The sequence below is a fragment of the Trifolium pratense genome, linkage group LG1, assembly GCF_020283565.1.
Source record: "Trifolium pratense cultivar HEN17-A07 linkage group LG1, ARS_RC_1.1, whole genome shotgun sequence".
Lineage (NCBI taxonomy): Eukaryota > Viridiplantae > Streptophyta > Magnoliopsida > Fabales > Fabaceae > Trifolium > Trifolium pratense.
Genome location: NC_060059.1, coordinates 23,133,893 through 23,156,980, shown reverse-complemented (window position 1 = coordinate 23,156,980; position 23,088 = coordinate 23,133,893). Strand labels below are relative to the sequence as shown.

The window sequence follows — 23,088 nt, the reverse complement described above, 5'->3', positions numbered from 1 at the left end:
AACATTGTCTCTACCTCAAGACCATTGGAACTTCTTCACATTGATCTTTTTGGACCAGTTAACACTGCTTCAATCAATGGAAAGAAGTATGGATTAGTGATTGTTGATGATTACAGTAGATGGACTTGGGTAAAATTCCTAAGAACAAAAGATGAAGCTTATGATGAGTTTAGCATCTTCTGCAAACAAATTCAAAATGAAAAAGGCTACACTATTTTAAAAGTTAGAAGTGATCATGGTGGAGAATTTGAAAATGAACCTTTTGAAAATTTTTGTGAAAAATTTGGCATTCTGCATGAATTCTCTTCTCCTAGAACTCCTCAACAAAATGGGGTTGTAGAAAGGAAGAATAGAACTCTGCAAGAAATGGCCAGAACCATGATGCATGAAACAAATGTAGCAAAGTTTTTATGGGCAGAAGCTGTAAACACAGCATGTTATGTTCAAAATAGAATCTATATCAGATCTAAGTTGAACAAAACTGCTTATGAATTGTTCAAAGGAAGAAAACCTGATATTTCTTATTTTCATCAGTTTGGATGTACGTGTTACATCTTAAATAACAAAGTCCATCTAAAGAAATTTGATGCTAGAGGTTATAAGGGTATCTTTATAGGATATTCTGAACGCTCAAAAGCATACAGACTATATATTTCTGAAACACACACTGTGGAAGAAAGTATGCATGTCAAATTTGATGACAAAGAGCCTGACCAAGTGTCAGAGCTTGTGGAAGGTTTATCTAGATTTCAGGTATCAGAGGATCAATATTCAGATATTCCTAACTACTCAGAACATCCATTCTCTGAAGTACCTCTGAACACAATAGTTCCTACAGACTCTGAACAACCAAGTACTGAAGCATCTGCTGAACCTGATGCTGATGAGTCTGAAGATGATGAGCCCCCAAGAAATACTTTCAAATACAAGTCATCACATCCAGAGGAACTAATCTTAGGCAACAAGGATAGTCCAAGAAAGACAAGATCTCAACTGAGAAATGAGGAATCATTAGTTGGTCTTATCTCAATGATGGAACCTTCAAAAATTGATGAAGCTCTGAAGGATGATGCTTGGATTGTAGCAATGCAAGAAGAGCTGAATCAATTCCAAAGGAATGATGTATGGACTCTAGTGCCTAAACCTTCACACAAGAACATTATTGGAACAAAATGGGTATTCAGAAACAAGCTGAATGAACAAGGTGAAGTGGTAAGGAACAAGGCTAGATTGGTTGCACAAGGTTATAGTCAACAAGAGGGGATTGACTATACTGAAACCTTTGCACCAGTTGCTAGACTTGAAGCAATCAGGTTACTTCTATCTTATGCTGTTAATCATGGAATAACCTTATATCAAATGGATGTTAAAAGTGCCTTCTTAAATGGTTTTATTTCTGAAGAAGTGTATGTTAAGCAACCTCCTGGTTTTGAAGATGTCTCAAACCCTGAACATGTTTTTAAACTGAAGAAATCACTGTATGGTCTGAAACAAGCTCCAAGAGCTTGGTATGACAGACTCAGTAATTTCCTTCTTGAAAAAGGTTTTGAAAAAGGAAAGGTTGACTGCACACTCTTTAGAAAGACAACCAAAGAAGACATCTTAATCATTCAAATTTATGTTGATGATATTATTTTTGGTTCAACTAATGCTGCTTTGTGCAAGAATTTTTCTAAGATAATGCAGGATGAATTTGAAATGAGCATGATGGGAGAGTTGAAGTTCTTTCTTGGAATTCAAATCAATCAGAAGAAGGAAGGAACTTATGTTCATCAATCAAAATACACTAAAGAACTTCTGAAGAAATTCAATTTAGATGACTGCAAGATAATGAATACTCCTATGCATCCAACTACCAACATGGGCAAGTCAGATGATGAAGGAAAGGTAGATCAAAAGATCTACAGAGGTATGATTGGTTCTTTACTCTATCTGACAGCCTCTAGACCAGATATTTTATTCAGTGTTTGCTTATGTGCAAGATTCCAGTCAGATCCTAGAGAATCTCATCTTACAGCTGTAAAGAGAATCTTTAGGTATCTGAAAGGAACAACTAATCTTGGACTTCTCTATAAGAAATCCAATGATTATGTGCTAAATGGATTCTGTGATGCTGACTATGCTGGAGATAAAATTGAAAGAAAATCCACAAGTGGCAATTGTCAATTTGTTGGTGAAAACCTTATCTCCTGGGCTAGTAAGAGACAAACTACTATAGCTTTGTCTACAGCAGAAGCAGAATACATTTCAGCAGCTAAGTGTTGCACACAACTACTCTGGTTAAAATATCAGTTAGAAGATTACCAGGTAAGCAGTAACAATATTCCTTTATATTGTGATAATACTGCAGCCATTCATCTATCTAAAAATCCTATCCTACACTCTAGAGCCAAACATATTGAAATTAAACACCATTTTATCAGAGATTATGTTCAGAGAGGCATTATAAATATTAAGTTTGTTGATACTGAAAATCAATGGGCTGACATATTTACTAAAGCCTTATCTGTTGAAAGATTTGATTTTATAAAGAAACATCTGAACATGTTTTCAATCTCTGAATGAAAAATTGTTTTTGGCAATTAAAGTGTAAGTGGTTATGTATATCAGAACTTATGATTCAGAACATCTGAAACACAAGCTCTGAAGTACTTGACTCTGATAGAGAATTTTAAATAACTCAGAGGCTCTGAATTATTTTAGTGGAAAACGTTCAGTATTCACTGCTGAACAGTTGTCCATTAAAATAGCAGTTACCGAGTAAATTTTCTGCACGTGGTCTACGTGTGTCAGGTAGTGGGTGGTTAATGATGATTTTTGGTATTCAACTTTTTGTCAATTAGCGTAACTTCCCAAATTTGCTATTTTCGTGTTAACTGTACTCATTTAAATAAACTTACACAATACACTTGCACACTATTCACTTTCACAACCTACACTTTCATATTCTCTCTAAACCTCCAACACAAACTTTCTTTCTCTCTCGTTAGTCTTCCAAACCTTACCCTAATCTCCAACAATGGCTGGTACTTCGTCTTCTTCGTCAAAAAGGATTCCACCGTTCATATTCAAGAACCTTCAGATCGTTGGGAACGAGATGGAGTTTCCAGAATCTGAACTTACTTTTCTCTCAGAGAAGATGGTTGATTTTGATGGTCTACAAGCTAATGGGTTTGATGTTAAAAAATACTTTATCGCTCAGGGATGGGATAAGTACTTCGACATGCTTAATGGTCCCATTTATCCAGATTTGTTGAAGAAATTTTGGATGAAAGCAAAGGTTTTTGATAAGCATGAAGCTAAGAAGGAAGAGCTTGCTGCTATTGAGAGGAATCCTAGTCTGAAAGGAAAAACTAGGAAGGAAATGGGTTTGCTGGATTATACAGGTGTACAGATTAGGTCTAACATCTGTGGAATGAACATGGCAATCTCGCCTATTCATCTCAATGCTCTTCTTGGTCTACCTAACTCTGGGATAGAGTTAGATGTGTTTGAAAAGGATACAAGATACAGGGATGATCTTCTGCATCTCATCTGCACAGATTTCTCTTTGAAAGGGAAGGTCAAGGGTTTGACTGATGAATGTAGAGTTCTCTTCAAGATCATCCTAGCTGCTATCAGTCCAAGGGTTGGTGGGACTGATACAATCTCCTGGACGCATCGTCATCTGCTGTACTTTCTTCTGACTGAAAAGAAGGTTAATCTTGGAGATTACTTTTTTGAGAGGATCTGTGAAGCCATCTTCCAAAGCAAGTCTTAGAGAAAAACAACTATTGTTTATCCTAGATTGCTTTCAGATCTTCTGTACCAAGGTCACATTGTTCAGAATCTGAAGAAGTTCTATCCAGAACTTATGGCTCAGAAGCTCTTACCAGAAGTTCTGAATGCAAGCTTCTTAACAAAGATGCACTTAATCAACACCAAGCTGGTTCAACCTAAACAAGAATTTAGAGTTAGACCTGAAGATCGTATGTATGTAGAAGGCTACCCAATTATATCTGAAGCTGATGCTGAGCATGTGATTCAGGACTACTTAGAAGTGCTTAGAAAAGAAGGTTTGGTTGTTGATAGAAGTATGGTTCCTCCAGCTCCTGTAAACATGTATAACCCTAAGAGGAAGCCAAAGAGGAAAGCTGAACAAGACAAACCAGATCTTTTGGCTCAGAAGAAGGTTAAGGTTGAGCAATCTATGGCTGAGCAAAGAACTAAGAGGAAGCATGAAGAAACTGCAACCAAGGCTGCTGAAGGAGCTTCCAAAAAGCCTATGGTTGTTGAAGTTGACAGTTCATCTGAGGAATCTGACTCTGAAGATGAAACTGAATCTGATGAGGAGACTCTTGCTGCTCGTTTGAGGAAAAGACCTGCTCCTATTTCTAAAGATAAAGGTAAGTCTTCTAAGTATGTTTTTAATGAAAATGAGATTGGATTAGGTTACACCAAACCTCTCAAAACTATCTTACCAACCTCTGATATTTCAACCTCTGATAACCCCCTATCTGAACTGGAAAAACATTTGAGCCCTGACCCTCTTAATAATCACCCTCTTTCTCATGAAACTCAACACAAATCTAGCTCACCTCCAAAATCTACATCACCTCAACCTGAACCTCAACCTGACATTCCACAATCTGAACCTCAACCTGACATTCCACAATCTGAACCTCAACCTGACATTCCACAATCTGAACCTCAACCTGACATTCCACAATCTGAACCTCAACCAGATATTTCTGTCATTAAACCAACCTCTCCCACAAAACAACCTTCTCCACAAAAATCCCCTAAACCAACCCCTGAACAAGTTGCTCCTGAACCATCTCCTGAACATGTTCACCCTGAATCTACTTCTGACATCTCATCATCTGAACCAACCCCTGAACCCCATCCTAACCCAAGTGCTGAACATGCTTCTCCTGAGCGTATTCACACTTGTGCTCCCAAGCCTTCAGAGGTAGAAGTTGTGACTATTGACAACCCTACTCCTGAAATACCTAATATCTCTACCATTCCCAATCCTTCACCATCATTATCCAACACTTTTAGAAATCTATCCACTCAATTTCATGAAGACTTGCTTAGATTATCTTCAATAAAGGACAGGTTCTTAGTTTGTCCTTCTGATGTGGATCTCGAAGTATCAAGCATTAAGGCAAGGATTTGCCATGCTTTGGATGTTGCTGCTGCAAAGGTTAAGGCTGTAGTTGGAAGAAGAGATTTGGATGTGATAGACCTCTTAAAGAAAAGTCTGGCTAGGGCTGAATTGAAAAGGTTAACCATGTTTCATCATGATGGATTTGAACTTGCTAAGCTGGAAGAAATTGCTGCAGTTGAACACCGTCTGAATGCTTTCAAGAGTTCAGAGTCTGGAGTCATCTGGATAGACTCCAAGCTTTTTCAGAGTCTTGAAGCTCAGAGATCTGAGTCTGAAAGGTTAGAAGAAGCTGCTGCAAGAGTTGCTCAGTTGGCAAATGAGGTGCAACAAGAAGATGTGCTTGCTTCTCAGAATCAAGAGGATGTGCTAATGATTGACTATCCAGAGGATGGTGAACCCTCTGATAAAGGCAAGGCGCCTTTGGTAGAAGAACAAGCACCTGTGATTGAAGATCAAGCCCCTGTGATGGCTAATCAGTTGCAGATTTTTCAAGAGGCCCTGAGGGAACAGCAAGAAGGTTTAGAACGTCAAAGAGCTGCTCATGAGACATTGGAAACCAAGGTGGATGGTTTAGTTTCCAATGTGGGATCTTGTGGTTTCTTGTTGTCTCTTTTATCTTTCTCTTCGTCTTCGCGTTTCTCTTCGTTCTTCTTTCTCTTAAACTCTGCGATGCGTAAACTGATTCTTTTCATTATTCCTACTTTCTCTTGCTTCACTTGTTTCTTCTTGATTTTACGTGAAGCAGGCATGCTAAATTGCTCCTTTTTATAAACCCTTGAGCGCGTTGGTTTTTGTTTGTAAAATTAATTCACCTTTGTAACAACCACTCTTTCTTCTTTGACTGTCTTGGTTTTATAACTTTGTTTTACTTTTTGATAATGACAAAAGGGGGAGTAGTTACGCATTAATTGATAAGTTCCAAAACTGAAACCACGCCTTTTATCTCGCTTTTATCTGTTATATTAAAAGTTGTTACTTTTAAGTTGTTTTACGTATTTCAAGGAGGAGACTAAGTTAGTTGAAACTGAAATAAATTTCATAAGTAAGGATAAGTTAAGAGTGCAATTTTAACTTAGCCTTATGAGACTTAGGGGGAGAGCTTGCAAACCTCTCACTCTGAAGAAAGATATGAAATCTGTTTTATTTCAAAACATCTTAATCTTATACTAAATTAAAATATCATGGATAAAACATAAAGTTCAGACTTTATGGAGTATCAATCTTAGGGGGAGCTTGCAAACCTCATAAACCTAAGAGAAACATGATAAGTTAATTTAACAACAATTGTCAATTAATACTTATGTTTGTCATCATCAAAAAGGGGGAGATTGTTGGAACAAAATTGATTTAAAAATGTTTGCCCCTAAATCTATAAAGGTTTTGATGATAACAAAGTATTAATAAACAATTGGAAGGACTAAAAATTTATATTAAGTGCGCAGATATAAGCATCATATAAGCTCTGAGTGAAGTTCAGAGGATGTGAACTCAGAAGTTCACAAGCGCTCAGAAGATGTTGGACTTCAGAAGATTCAACATTCAGAGGATGAAGACTTCAGAACTTCTTGTCTGTCTACAAGCTTCATCAACCTCTGAAGATCTCTTTGAAAGCTGTGAAAGATTCCTTTCACCAGTCAACTCTTCTACCAATGGAGAAAAGGACCTTTCAAGCCTGATCAGTTCAGCTACCTCTGTTTTGTCTGTCCTAACCTGAGAACGTGGGTCTTCAGTTTTGTTAGCTGAATAAGGAAAGTCTTCTCTGCAGTAGTCAAAGTAACTGAAACTCTTTCTTAGTTTTGGATACAACCAAACTGCATCAAGACAGACTGCTTGAAGACAAAAGGTTATCAACTCCAACGGATCTTTTTGCAACGACTCTTTTCTAGTGGTATATATACTAGAAGGATCAGCTGCAACAAATATACAATTATCAAGATTTGAACGTGCGCTGAACAAACTCTGAACTCTGTGATATACAAGCTCTGAACCTTTCTCAAGTGTTTTTGCACTTTAGCCAAATACTCTGTAATATTTGTATTTGCTCTCTTTAGGTTCATCTAAGAGCATTTGTATATTTTTATATACTTTACCATTACTTGAGGAAACTTAAGCTTGTGTGCTTAAGTGTGTAACTTAAACTTGTGTGTTTAAGTGTGAAGTCTTAAGCTTGTGTGCTTGAGCATAGTTGTGAAGTCTCTTGCTTGTGTGCTTGAGCAGGTGTAATCTTGTGTGATTATAGTGAACTCCCTTGGAAGTGCAAGGGGACTGGACTACTCTCGTTTTGTGAGAGGAACCAGTATAAATTGCTTGTGTGATCTCTCTCTCTATCTCCTTAACTTGTTATTTATTGTGTTACTTTTCCGCTGCTAACGTAGTTGAGTTAAGAACTTGAAAAAGTTTTAACTTAGCTAAAACACAATTCAACCCCCCCCTTCTTGTGTTTTCACACCTTCAACGCAAAAATCTCTAATTGTGTGCTCTTGAATAAAACCCTGTTGATGATGTACAGGCATTGTTTTAATTCCCAAACACCGGAGATATAAGGAAGATGATCCCTCGTTAAACCCTTGTTGAGCCTTTGAAGTAGGAGTTTCTTTTCAATACAAAAAAATAACCCTTTCATTTAACCTGGGGCATGGGTAGTATTCATTTGATTTGACCAAGTGTTCAGATTTCATAAAGATATGCACCTTTAAGAATCAACCGCAATAGTCATCCTTCATTCTTCAGGAGATAAAAAAGGGGTGTGAAACCACAATGGTTATCACTCATCCATCAAGAGATAAGGCAGACAAAACCCTTTTCAACAATTTAAGACAGAGTCATATGATTTGTTCAAAATCAAGATATCAAGGGACCAATCAAAAGAAAGAAGCAAAAAGAAAAGCCCGCTAAGACCAAGGTTGAAAACAATTGGCTTAGGCAAAAGTTAGGGCATCCCGCTGGACTATCAATTCAAAAGAGAGAGTTCAGGCAAAAGTTAGGGAAAATGAAAAGCGAAAGGGTTACTACAGCCAAGGTCTTCAATACCAAAAAGAACAAATTTGTGTGACTACAACCACAAAGACAAAAAAGGTGACTGCTACTCCGAAAGCCTCATTGGTTCCCTAATCGTCAAAATCCTTTTTGAGAAATGAACACTCTGGTTGAATGAAATGAATATAGGACTGGAGAACATCACGAAGAATGGGTGGGCACAAATAACCTTTGAGCCTTCAAATCTTTTTTTCTAAAAACCGTGAACCAGGCCACGTTACAACCCTTAAAAGTCCTAATTGAAACAAGGTTTATTTCAATAGCATACTTTAAAGCGTTCCTGACTCCCATGAGCTTTGCTCAAAATTTGTGATGGTATCATATGCTTTTATATATTTGTCTTTCAAAAAAAAAAAAAAAAAAATCAATGTCATATCCTAACCAGTGATTCAGTCACAAGGTTTTGCGACATCATTTCAATAAAATCTTCAAGACTTACATAACTGTTGTATTAGAATTCTCATTCTCAAAATAAACTTTTTCTGCTTGTAAAACATTTGTTTGATATCAAGGAAACTTACAAATGAGCATCAGTAAAGGGCATGTTTCCTAGAAGATTTGTTGAGCAAAGAATATGCCAAGTACCGTCAATCTGGGGCAGTTACCTCGTGAATCTTTAATCAAACAGTTTATCTCAAAGGCCATGCGATCTGGGGCAAGTTGTGAATCGAAGGCTACCTTGATCAGCACAGTAAACTTGGGGCACCCGAAGTGGTTTCCATCGGCAATCCAGATCAGTCAAGATGATTGTTATGTTTCTTCCTACTCCAATAAAGTTGATCTTTTGGGTTTTATGGACATGAACAGTCTTCCCCTGAAAAGTAGATCGTTGCTATAATGTGTTGGCCATGTGATCCGGCCTTCCCCAACTAAATACTGAACTTGACTGTTCCCCATTCATCCCCAGCTAAGCCTCGAAGAAGAGTTCACGTTGTTATCCTTTCAACGGATTTGTGATATTAGAGGATTGAATTTTGGAGGTTTCTCCTCAGGAAATATTTTCCTCTCCCCAGTGAGATTTGAGCATTGTAGAAGAACTATACTCTATCAGTGGTTTTGTTTTCTCTCTAGTGATGTTTTCATCTTGATTGAGATTGGCTGAGTATCCGGTTGTGCGGTGTTGTTTAGTCATCTCCAATTTGTCTGTCTATCTGTTTTGTCAGCATACATATGACATACATAACATTCATACATTCATACATAACATTCATACATGACATACATACTTGCATCATTTATGCATGATTGCATTCCCCGATTTTTATGATATCACTTATCTTGGTTGTGTTTATCACCAGAAAATAAGTATGGGTGTGTCATCTCTCCACTAGAATGTCAGCCGTAAGCAGAAAGTGTCTACCCTTTTTAAATTCCCCACTGAGTTCATCCCTCGTGGAAGAAAGTCTGCTTCAGTTTTTTCCTTTCCAATATGTAGATAGGAAAACCCCAAGTTGAGTTTATTCCTCATTGGATGTAGAGTCTTGTTTGACCGTTTCTCTCCAGTTCATTCCTGGATTGAATTTCGTCCCCAAGTGGAAGTCTCTTTATTCAAGCGACTTGTATATCACAAAATATCTCTTCACTCAATTTTCTCAAGTGGTTTTATCCCAGTGAGTCCTATCAAGAAATTTGGTTGAAAAACCTTACATACATTTTTCTCATTGTTAAGAAACCTGTATTTCAATCTAACCTACCTGCGGCTCTTTTGAATTTCCCGGTAGAGTTATTGATTTCCCTATTCTAATAACGGAAGCTTGTTATCATTCAATCTTTGGAGCGATATTACCTTGATATGCTATCACTTGTTTGATAGTAGGTAATTTCCTTGTTTCATTATCTTGATATGCTACCACTTTGTTGGATAGTAGATAATGTCTCGTTCTTTTCGTATTGCCTTGATATGCTATCACTTGTTTGATAGTAGGTAATTTCCCGTTTCATTATCTTGATATGCTATCACTTTGTTGGATAGTAGATAATGTCTCATTTCTTTTCGTATTGCCTTGATATGCTATCACTATTACGATAGTAGGTAATATATGGTTACATTATCTTGATATGCTATCACTTTGTTTGATAGTAGATAATGTCTCATTTCTTTTCGTATTGCCTTGATATGCTATCACTGTTACGATAGTAGGTAATATCTGGTTTCATTATCTTGACACGCTATCACTTTGTTGGATAGTAGATAATGTCTTATCTTTTTCATATTGCCTTGACACGCTATCATTTGTTCGATAGTAGGTAATATCCGGTATCATTATCTTGACATGCTATCACTGTTACGATAGTAGATAATGCCTTCTCTTTTCATTATCTTGACACGCTATCACTTTGTTGGATAGTAGATAATGTCTTATCTTTTTCATATTGCCTTGACACGCTATCATTTGTTCGATAGTAGGTAATATCCGGTATCATTATCTTGACATGCTATCACTGTTACGATAGTAGATAATGCCTTCTCTTTTCATTATCTTGACACGCTATCACTTTGTTGGATAGTAGATAATTTCTTATCTTTTTCATATTGCCTTGACACGCTATCATTTGTTCGATAGTAGGTAATATCCGGTATCATTATCTTGACATGCTATCACTGTTACGATAGTAGATAATGCCTTCTCTTTTCATTATCTTGACACGCTATCACTTTGTTGGATAGTAGATAATGTCTTATCTTTTTCATATTGCCTTGACACACTATCATTTGTTCGATAGTAGGTAATATCCGGTTTCATTATCTTGACATGCTATCACTGTTACGATAGTAGATAATGTCTCCTCTTTTCATTATCTTGACACGCTATCACTGTTACGATAGTAGGTAATATCTGGTTTCATTATCTTGACATGCTATCACTTTGTTTGATAGTAGGTAATGTCTCCTCTTTTCATTATCTTTACACGCTATCACTTGTTTGGATAGTAGATAATGTCTTGTCACTTTGATCTACCTTAACAAGCTATCACTTGCATGATAGTAGGTAATCTCTTCCCCAGTGAAATTATATCATTTCTCCAGTGGAGTTGGATTCCTTTCCTTAATGGACTTGGACATCCCTTTTTGTTATTTCTCTTCCTCAGTTGGGTCACTTTTGTTATTCCCCTGTGGATTTTCTTTGTCATATTCCTGGTTTCTCTAGTAGTAGTTGTTTGTCTCTTGTGACGTCTCTTCCCACAAGATTTAGAGTCTTGCATCCATATTTGCATCATAACAATTTTTCGGTATCTTAGGTCCAAAATTGTGTATTCTATATTTAAGTCTCTTCAATCCCGTCAATACAAAGATTTCAATCTTCATATCTCCGGATGAAGAAACTTAAATAGGGGCATCTGTCATACCCCAATTTTTGACCTAAGATCCCGTCATACCCTAATTTTATCCTACCCTTTTTCATAATTTATTTTTCATCATATTTTCACATTTAATATTCAAAATCCAAAAAAATTGTTTTTATAAAAATAAATAAAAACAACACAACAACAGCTTTTGCTGTGTTGCTGGCGTCCCCCGCCCTTTTTTTATTTTTATTTTTTATTATTATTATTATTATTATTATTATTATTATTAATTCAAAACAAAAAAAATAGAAAGAGTCAAGCAGAAAATGACAAGAAAAGCAGCAGCAGCAACACGCCTCCCTCCCCTGTTTCAGCTTTTTCCTTCACCTCACCATACTCTTTTCATCACTTTTCTCACCAAATTCAATTCTCACACTCAATCCAATTCAAACACTTCAATCCAATGGATAAAGAAACCCTAAATTTGCCTATAAATTGATCCAGCAGAATTGAAACAAGGGGAGGAAGATCAGAGGAAGAAAAGAAACGATAAAAAAATCTCACATTTTCATCACTTTCTTCCATTTTTCGAAATTCATTCAAACCACCCTCAAACTTCAATTTTCTTTCACTAATCCCTTCTAACACATACCAGTAGCGAAACACACAATAAAAAACGAAGGAAAACCGTTGAGAGAAGCTTACCCAAGGTTCAAAAATAGCCAATAAAAGAGTGAGAGTTAACCCACCGAAACAAAGCACAAAACAAGTAGGTTTCTAAACGTTTTTATTCATGAACACCCACTGAAGCTTTTCCAACTCTTGATTTTGTTTAATTCGTACAAATGTGAATTTTAAAGTTTTTGGGTTTTTAAAGTTTCGAACTTTTTTCTGAGATTAAACATTTATTGAAAAATCTAAGTTTATATTCATGATCTATGTGAAATTTCGAGCAAAATCGTATACTCATTTATAATTTTTGATGATGTTTTGATGAAGTTGTTGTTGGGCAGTGAGCTTCCAAAGCTCTTCCATGGCCGCCCTTGCTGTTCTTCAGCGCAAGGAAGAAGAAGCTTGAGGTTAGGGATGACCACGTGTCATCCCGTTAGTGTTTCCTTTTAGTTTAAAACGCGTCCGTTCGATTAATCCAGGGACCGAGATCTGTTATAGGATTGTTAAATCCCAGCCACATGATTTAATCAAAAGGCTCAGATCCATGACGTCCACGTGAGCCTCTGTTCTCATGCCACACTGGAACCTTAAACCGTTTGATTTTATTTTAAAGATCCAAGGGCTGAGATCTGTTATGTGATTTTTAAATCACAGCCACATGATTTAATCAAAAGGCTCAGATCCATGACGTCCACGTGCGCCTCTGTTATCATGCCACACTGGATCCTTAAACCGTTTGATTTTATTTTAAAGATCCAAGGGCTGAGATCTGTTATGTGATTTTTAAATCACAGCCACATGATTTAATCAAAAGGCTCAGATCCATGACGTCTACTGTGCACCTCTGTTCTCATGTCACACTGGATTATTTTTCTACTTATTTTTTGTTTGGACAAATTGGATCTTGGGCTGGGCCTGGTGTTGCAGATTGCTATTGTTTCACCTCCAGAACCCATTCTTGCACCCTCCTCTGCCTTTTTCTTTAAAAACCCCTTTATTTTATTTCCTTTTTTATTCTTATATATATTATTAAAAATATCTAAAAATCTCAAAAAAACATATTTCTTTATTTTCTTTTATCAGAAATAACAAAATACAAAAAAATACTTTTCTTTATCATTTTAATTTAATTTTGTCTAAATCCAAGGGAAGGGATCGTTTTGTTGACTTTGTGACATTATGTGATTTTTGCATGTTTACTTGTTTATCTTTGTTCTTTACTTTCAAAACACAAAATCCTAAACATTCAAAAAAACTAATCTTCAAAAAGAATCTTTTTTAAGAAACATTGACTTTCGTCAAGAGATTTTCAACTCTTTTTCAATAAATGCTTTAACACACTTAAGCATATCCAAACATTTTCAAAAGACTAAAAAATACAAAAACTCACTAAAATCTTTTTGCTATTTGGCTTTTGACTTTAAAAACTTTTTTCTCAAAGAGTTTAGATATGAGTCATCTATGGTTGAAAACTCAAATTCCCCATAACATTTAATCAAAAGATATTGATTCTTTTCCACCTAGGAGAGTTAGTGGCATACTTGTTGATTTGATATCCAAGTTAGAGCCCTTCCCTATTGTGAAGCAAAGATCTATCGTCATCATGTTTGTGGTGGATTAAAGGAGTTTTAACTTAAGATGACAACTTGTCTCTTCTCCTAAAAACAATCAAACAAACCACTTTATTATTTTTACCCCGAACTACGAGGTTTTGATCCTTCATTGGTACGTAGGCATGAGACTTTCACGTCTTTCCAAATCAAAAATTAACAAAAAAGAAATTTCTTTCCTCATCTCCCCAATCATTTACAAGCAAACAATTTTAGCCAAAAACATATATATTACAAGAGGTTCCTATAGAGTACTATAGATGCTTAGGGTGCTAATACCTTCCCTTTGCATAATCAACCCCCGTACCTTGATCTCTTATTGCATTGCTTATTGCTTTATTGCTTCTTTAGCTTTGCATGTTTATTTGTGGGTTTTATTCGATCTTTTCCCCTTCCCTTGGATAAATTAAAGTTCGGTGGTGACTTCTTATTTTGCGAGTCAAAGTCTAATCAATAGCTTTGATCTCCGAAAATCACCGCGACAGTGTGTGACTTAATAAAATTTGTTGTTCAAAAAAAAAAAAAACTATCCGAACAACCTACTGCTTACCTTGTAGTCTAACTCGCATAGGTAAGTTTCCCCTCAAACCTCTCCAAATAAAATGTACTCTGGTATTTTCAATTTTCACATGTGCATCCAATCACTCGGAACTCTATTTTTTCATTGTCCAGCCTCCACTGCACACCAATATGCCGATTTCACGGTGTAGATGCATTTGTTGCTGAATTTCCATACGAGCCTATCGCCTCCACATCAATTGCCCTAAGTTTTGTGAATTTCCTACTCATCCCCTTCGTTCAACACTCCCTCTATGACATTCCAATTCCAAAATCCAGCCAAATTGCTATACAGGTAGTCTAAATAACATATTAAAACAATTCATTAAAATATGGCATTCCAAAAACAACACTGCTGAAAATATCAACACCTCAACGCAACACAACCTCCTCCGCTGCCTCTTGTGCTCTGGTTAATCCCACTATAGGGATAATAACCTTGATTGTGAATGATGTAAAATGTAACAAACGATGATAGAAGCAACAACTATGATTAACAAATGAATAAAAATAACAGCATATATGTTGTAGTTGAGTCTCTAACTCAAGGTCACTTAGCACAACATCTACATCCTAGTATTGAGAAAAAGGAGATATCAAACTCTCAACGTAATGTTTGGTATCACCAGATCATCATTGATGTTTTGAATTTTAGGAATGTTAAAAGTATCATTTCTAAAATCATAGATAGCCAAACTAGATTTCTTCCTTGCAGGGCCGGTCCTGAGTTTTACGATGCCACAAGCAAAATGTTAAAAGTGACCTCTAAAATATAGAATAAATATAACAAAAATATATCCTCGATTTTAAATTGGAAAAAAACATCAAAATAAGTATCCTTGTACGTTGTAATCCTTGTAATTAACATAAAAAACATTCATATTCTATCAATAACAACAAAATACCTTCTAGCTACTTTACACGAGCCATTTTTCTAGCATTTTTTGAAGCAAAGTCATCAATTAAGTCTTCATATTGTACTTTCTCCAAGAGATCATTCTCAATTGCTATCAATGCTAAGCCATTTAGTCTTTCTTTTAACATGGTAGATCGCAAGTAAGATTTCAACAACTTTAATTTTATTTTATTTGTTTGTTTTTATTTTATTTTTATTAGACTGAGTTTGACAATTGAGTCTTTTATATTTTGCAGCAAATAAAATATTATATTTTACACCCCTTATTTTATTAGGACTACTATCCTATAATTTTTTTTAGAGGCCTTCATATTTTGGAGGCCCGACACGGCAGCCTATGCTGCGTGTGCTTGAGGGCCGCCCCTGCTTCCTTGTCAAAAATTGCATCAGCACTTGGTCATCTTCCGAAACATATAGTATCCTGCCATATGCATAAAGCTCAGGATATGTCATGTTAGGAACACTAAACAATTTAGTCCAAGACTGCTCATTTCCACGTTCCTTGATAATCCAACCATCAGAATAGTTGGGACGTTGAGAGACGATGCACAAGCAACCCTTCAACTCTTGGAAGACCATGTTAGATTCGTACTTCTCGTTAGAAAGAGGATGCAAAAGCTTTCAATAGGAATCCTTTTCTAAATCAAGCGAAAGAATGAGCCATAAACAATTATCAACATCATATACCAACCAATCAATGGTTTCGTCATTGACAGATATTCCCACTCGTACCCGGCAACGAAACGGGACACTGGATCCTTGTCCAATAATTAGTACCAAGTATATGACTGTGAACATTAAGTTGTCTAATCTTAGCAAAAGAAGCCACAGAAACAGCGACAATCTTATAATTATCGGTGAAACGATGATACATTAAGGTATACTTGGTTTGTACATAGTGATTTTGTGGTGGGTTTTCCAAAGGAATTAGTTAAAGTGTAAAAGTGTAAACTAAGTTCGCTCTCTAAGTCTAACTAGCCAACTGTGTTTTAGTTCACTTTCTAAGTAGCGAACATTGTTTCAGTTTGCACTCTAAGTAGCGAGTGACACTATTTTATACTCAAACTCAACGTGTGTGCCCTCATGAATGGAAAAAAAATGAAATAAAGAGTTCGCTTTCTAAATAGCGATAAGGTTATTATGGTAATTTCAAGGGGGTGCATGAGGAATTCTAGAGGGCGCAAAAAGTAGATCTCAAAATCCTATTGGAACTTTCACAAATAATCTTGGGCTTCAAAATTCTCAATCATTTTTTCCTGCCTTGAACTTTCACAAATTTGCCACCCTCATTCAACTTCCTTTACTATTTCATGTTAGAGTCCTACTTTTCGCACCCCGAGACACTCAGTCATCCCTGGAAATCCCATTATACCCCTCTCGCCACATGTAGGGCGAGCGTGTAAAATTGCAATTTTACTGAAAACACCACTCGCCGTGAGCATTGCGAGTAAATGGACGGTAATCGCTCGCCATGTAGGGAGCGAACCTGTCGGTGGTAAAAAAACACCCCCCTTTTCAGTCAAACGTTGTGCCACACGGCACAACGTGATTGGTCGCGTGCATGGCTGTGACAAGGCACCAGCCAATAGGAATGGAGCAGATTTTCTGTATAAGGCAATGTTTTGTGTGAAAAAATTTCACACCACTTCTTCATCTCCTTCCTTCCCTCATTCTTCTTATTCTGTCAATTTTTTTTTACTTGTTTTAGTTTTACTTTTAATTTTAGTTTGTGTTAACGGCCGCAAAGTCCGTCGTCGCCTAGTCATATCATTTTTATCGGTGCCGCAAAGTCAGTTGTCGCCTAGTCATATCATTTTTATCGGTGTTGTTTTATCACTAATTGAAAATGGTATGATAGTCGACGGTGGACTTTTTGCGTCCAAATTAAAAATGTTATGACTAGGCGAAACGGGTACTACCATGCTTACAGTTAGGTCTTCAGGCGGCGCCTTCATGTTCTACGCCATAATTTATGGGTTATACCTCATAAATTTTGGAATTGATGCGGTTGGGACTTTAGGGGACACAAATGAGACTGTCTCATGGTCCTAATATGGGGCTTTGGTAAGTACTAGTAAATTTGTTTCCTATCGCACATGCAAATACTGAGGATCTGAAAGACAAAATGCAGACGAGGAAACAATATAGGTCCGGCTCAGGTGCAAATTGGTGAAGATTTCAACCAATTCGTGGAAGATTTCTCCCAATTCGAGGACCAAAATTTTATTTATCCAGAGACACAGAGGCTGGATGAAATATGCAAATTAATGTACTTTTTTTGTCTAATTAATGGAAAAAAAATTCATTCATTTTAACTTACTGTCTTTGTTTTATATTCTGGAAAACTGGTTCTGACGAGAGGTTCGCCTTAAATGAGGCGAACACATCCTTTGGTCGCCACACAGGAAGCGAACAGGACGGTCTGTCGCCACACAGGCAGCGATCGGGGGTAAATCTCGCCCTATGTATAGCGAGCGGTGCCCCTGTTTTGAACTGTTAAAGTATATAAATATTCTTAATCGCAAAACTTAACTTCCGGCTAATTTAAACGAACATAGTCAGTTACATACGAAAACATCAACATCCAAAAAACTACATCAAAATTTAGTCCATATCCATACGAAAAAAGACGTCAAATTAATTAAAATAAAATAAACATCCAAAAAACAGTTTGTACAGGTGACGAACATAGTCAGTTACATACGAAAACATCAACATCCAAAAAACTACATCAAAATTTAATCTATATCCATACGAGAAAAAAAAGGCAAAGTAACTAAAATAAAATACACAAGCATAATAATTTAAAGCACTAACGGATCATCAAACTTAGAACCAACTCCGATGTTCGTCTTGTTGTCGCCTATTTCAGCTTTCATAAGTTCATGAAACTTGGTCTGGCGATCCAAAATATATGACTCCCATGCAGCAGCCTCTGGAGAACAATGCTTCCTCCACTGAGGACACATCAGAGGTATCGGACATCCGTCTTTCAACTTCACATAGAAATAATGGCCGGGAATCGAACCAAGGCAAACAATATGCGAAGAAGGGTCTTCCGGTGTGCTGCCACGCAGCGGGAAAAATGTCACACAATCTCCATGTTTTGTTAGATTTACCACAACTCTATTTAAAATAGAAGCTGCGGTGTGTCCCATATCCGGGAACGTGAACCATTTTTCAATCAATGCAACACCACCGTGTCTAGTCTTTCTCTTAGACGGTAACAACGCTTGTGTTATATAAGTCAAACGCTTCTCATCCCCATATATATTCAAATAATCATCCTCATGCAACATCAACTCATTAAGCATGTCATCCTTAATTAACTGAAAATCATGTTCATTATTTCTGCTGTCCAAGGCAATGACACGGTATCCGCAATTACCGTCACCCTTGACATTAGTGATAGCTTCAATATAACGTTGCATAAAACTAGGCATGCGGTCAATTTGATACTCCCTCCGTTTCAAAATACTTGTCGTTTTAGAAAAAAAATATTTGTTTCAAATGACTTGTCGTTTTGATAATTTTAGGTTATATTTTGTCTATTATAGCCTCTTTTAATAAAACTAATTAATACTATATATTTGGAAAACTAAATATTATTTTTTTGTACACAACGTATTAATTTTTTTTGTACATAATATATTAAATTTATTGGAAAGAGAAAGTGTGTGCAAAAAAAAAAATATATATTGGTGGATTAAAATTAGGGTATAATAGGAAGATACGGTACAAAAACACACTTTATTAATTTTCCCTATTTTTTCTCAAACGACAATTATTTTGAAACGGAGGGAGTACATTTCAGACGACCCACCCCCCCCCCCCCCCCCCCCCCGACGAATTTCGTGCCCTTTTCTTAACAGCATCCGCTACCACACTTTCCCTCCTGAATGATTTGCTACCCTTATCAGATGTATTTTCCATATCTAAACCTAATTAATAAAAAACAATGCAATCAGCTAATTATCAACCAAACGCTCGTCTCATACAAGGCGAACAAATCGAAACGTAAAAACGCTCGCTGTACCTATGGCGAAATTTAGCAGCGTAAACGAAATCGAAAAAAATTGCATCAAACGTAAAAATGTGGAAATACCTTGATGTAATTTTCACTCCTTTGATGATTGCGCCTGAAAACGACCAACAATCGGACGATTTCACGGTTGGTTTCGTAAAGGGCGATTTTTGGAGGGTTTTGAGTGGTTTTTTCGTTTTACGACTTCTGCAGAAGTTGGGCAAGTCTTATATATAAGACTTGCTCGCCTTACACAGAGCGAACTATTTTTTAAAGGTTTCGCCGCATTGGTAGCGAGCGAGTGTCTGATATGGGGGTGGTGACTCTAAAGGGTCAGTCACTTTTACAACGCTCGCCCTATTGATGGCGTGTGGTTGCTCGCCCTCCATAGGGCGAGAGGGGCACTATGGTCATTTCAGAGGGTGTTTGAGTGTATGCAGGGGGTGCGAAAAGTAGAACTCTTCATGTTATTAAGTGGGTTATCAATCACTCTTCTATCTCTATGTAATGTTTATGTATCATTCAGTATATGGAATATTCGTCATAGCCTTTGTAGTTTTTGAATTTTCAATTTTCACATGTGCATCCAATCACTCGGAACTCTATTTTTTCATTGTCCAGACTCCACTGCACACCAATACGCCGATTTCACCGTGTAGATGGATTTGTTGTTGAATTTCCGTTAGAGCCTATCCTCCTCCTCCACATCAATTGCCGTAATAAGTTTGTGAACTTCCTGCTCATCCCCTTCATTCAACACTACCTCTACGACATTCCAATTCCAAAATCCAGCCAAATTGCTATACAGGTAGTCTTAATAACATATTAAAACAATTCATTAAAATATGGCATTCCAAAAACAACACTGCTGCCAATATCAACACCTCAACGCAACACAACCTCCTCCGCTGCCAATATCAACACCGCAACGCAACATATCTCCAGAAGCTAACCTCTTATTTGAGAAGTGTTTGCATATCCAAAAGCAAACCACCTTATTTCTATCTTCAAGTCTTTGCTATATACGAGTGACGACAAGTGCAAAAAATTAACATACAATACCTGAGAAAATGGACTACATATCATTTTTATATGGCAGTAATCTTTAACTTTGGTGCATCGAACATTAGATTTATAATTACTAAATACTCAATGTGACCACCTCATTGTCTCTCATAGATCTCCCAAATATATGGTGCAAAATTTGAATCAATTATGCCGATGATTAATACGTGATTGTGAATGATGTAAAATGTAATGAACGATGATAGAAGCAACAACTCTAATTAACAAATTAATAAAAATAACATAGCAATTTATCTAGTTGACCATACATCAATAATAAACCATGAAATCACCGGTATCCAAAATAAGGATAAAATACATATAAATAACAAGACCATAAATTAACTTATACGTTGTAGTTGAGTCTCTAGCTCAAGGTCACTTAGCACAACATCTAAATCCTAATATTGAGAAAAAGGAGATATCAAACTCTCAACGTAGATGTTTGGTATCACCAGACCATCATTGATGTTTTGAATTTTAGGAATGTTAAAAGTATCATTTCTAAAATCATAGATAACCAAACTAGATTTCTTCTTCTTCAAAAACTGCATCAGCAGTTGGTCATCTTCTGAAACATACATTGCCCTGCGATATCCATGAAACTCGGGATCTGTCATGTAAGGAACACTTAACAATTTAGTCCAAGACTGCTCATTTCCATGTTCCTTCATAATCCAAACATCAGAATAGTTGGGACGTTGAGAGACGATACACAAGCAACCCTTCAACTCTTGGAAGGCCATGTTAGAGTGGTATGGCTCCTTAGATAGAGGATGTAAAAGCTTCCGATAGGAATCTTTTTCCAAGTCAAGTGAAAGAATATGCCATAAACAATTATCAACATCATATACCAACCAATCAACGGTGTCGTAATTGACACATATTCCCATCCGTAGGCGGAAATAAAATGGAACACTTCGCATCCTTGTCCAATAATCGGTACCAAGCATATGACTGTGAACATTAAGTTGTCTATTCTCGGTCAAAGAAACAACGACAATCTTATAATTATCGGTGAAACGATGATACATTAAGGTATACTTGGTTTGTATATAGTGATTTTGTTGTGGGTTTTCCAAAGGAGGCAATAACTTAAACTTTCTAATGGAAGGGTTAAAAACAAGAGCTGACAATGCATCAATCCCAAAACAGAAGATGCCGTCACGGGAGGAAACTCCCCCAAAACTGAGTTTTTTAGTAGAAAGGAGAGTGTACTTTATCTGCGAAGCAGTAATAGTGGAGAGGTTGTCATTGTTGAGAAGAGAAGACATTAAAAAATCAGATAGAAGAAACTTACGAAAGTAGTAGGGCACAGGAGTTAGGATGAGGTGGACGCGATCGTGAAGTGTGGTTGACAATCGAAATTCCTTCTTATGAAATTTGGAATCATGGGAGATGAGATAATTCCATGACTTGCAGACGCAACAGAATTGGAGGAGGAATTTTACAGGGATCCAACATAGGATTTTTGTAACCAGATCGAACGGAAGAGTGGGCAGAGACGGCGCGTCAATTGAATTGTCTGGAGTTGTGGATGAGGAAGAGATCGGTGTTAGCTTTTCCTCCGTCGGTGACTGGTACGAACCGCCGTTGTTTTCGCCATTGCCTTTGCTACCTGCCGTCATCATCACTCTGAATCCAAAAGGAAAACACGAACGTGGTTTAGATTGCGGCAGTCAGAGTTGGATGTTACAAAATCCACTCTTGCATTTTATACTAATAATATTACAATCTTCAATAATATTTTTTTTGGTTAAATAGTCTAGCGCGGCTAGAAATTATATTTAAAGGTGAATAAGTGGAGTCTCTGGTGTTCAAATTTCAGCTCCTACACATAAAAATGTGATGTTCCTACTAACTGAGTTAAGCTCGCGGAGACCAATAATATTTTTAATAATATAAATCTTACAATACAGGTAAGATTATATACTCCCTCCGACTTCATTTATAAGCAAAAATCAACAAAAAATTTGGCTTTAAATATAAGCAAAAGTAGTTAAAAGTAAACAAATTCAACTCACTTACCAAAAAAAAACAAATTCAACTCTATTTAATGTTATTGTTCCAAAAATATCCCTCATTAATTATTCTACTTTTTAAGATGATTGCATAATCCCAATGCAAATTTAATGTATTGTAAATGATACAGTAGTTTTGTAAATATAACAATTTTCTTAATAAATATGAAATAAGGGTTTTTAGCCTACAAATAAGGCCGGAGGGAATATATGTTAAATTTTATCAAAATCTAAAATCCATGTGTGTCATTCTCTTTGGTTTTGGAGGAACAATGAGTTGCATAATTAAATGTTCCAAAGACCCTTGTCCCTTGTATCCTGTGCAACACATTGCACAAGCTGTGAAATACTAGTATAATCTTGTTGTTCATACTAATAAAATCGTGAGTGACGTTCAACACGAAACAGTTTTGATAGGTTGCCAGTCGCCATTAAATGGGTAGGTGAAGTTGAACTCGAATGGGTCTTGCAAAGAGAATGAGACAATTGAATGTGGTGGTTTCATACTGTAGGGATTTAAGAGGAGTTTTTCAAAAAAATTTAACCTCTTAGCGGAACAATCCCGATGAACGGATCTTGATTAAACCATTAATCACAAAACCACAAGTTTATGTGTTTACCTCTTGAAGTGCAGAACCTTTGAAGTAGAAACTGTTTCTGATCACGAGCAAAGCAAAGTAGCGATGCATCTACTCGGTCCACACGAACAGAACTTCTCCGATGACCGGTGCTAGCCAGTTCCACCA

General features: G+C 36.6%; 2 protein-coding genes across 2 annotated transcripts; both read right to left on the bottom strand.

The window, feature by feature from the left end:
* Positions 1-18,036: 18,036 nt before the first annotated feature.
* On the bottom strand, positions 18,037-18,675 carry LOC123890552. The gene has a single exon (XM_045940190.1). The coding sequence runs from the start codon at positions 18,673-18,675 to the stop codon at positions 18,037-18,039; it is 639 nt and encodes a 212-aa protein (XP_045796146.1).
* Positions 18,676-20,722: 2,047 nt separating this feature from the next.
* Positions 20,723-21,949, bottom strand: LOC123890540 (F-box/kelch-repeat protein At3g23880-like). The gene is made up of 2 exons (XM_045940181.1): positions 21,609-21,949; positions 20,723-21,533 (listed from the first exon to the last, which is right to left on the bottom strand). Exons 1-2 carry the CDS (start codon positions 21,947-21,949, stop codon positions 20,723-20,725), a joined length of 1,152 nt encoding a protein of 383 aa, XP_045796137.1.
* Between the last annotated feature and the right edge of the window lie 1,139 nt (positions 21,950-23,088).

Bases quoted from the DNA above. Each gene is read 5' to 3' on its own strand.
- LOC123890540 (XM_045940181.1), bottom strand. From the start codon at position 21,949: ATGACGGCAGGTAGCAAAGGCAATGGCGAAAACAACGGCGGTTCGTAC. The intron at 21,534-21,608 runs ATCTGATTTTTT...GATAAAGTACAC, and splicing joins TACTTTCGTAAGTTTCTTCT to TCTCCTTTCTACTAAAAAAC.
- LOC123890552 (XM_045940190.1), bottom strand. From the start codon at position 18,675: ATGCCTAGTTTTATGCAACGTTATATTGAAGCTATCACTAATGTCAAG.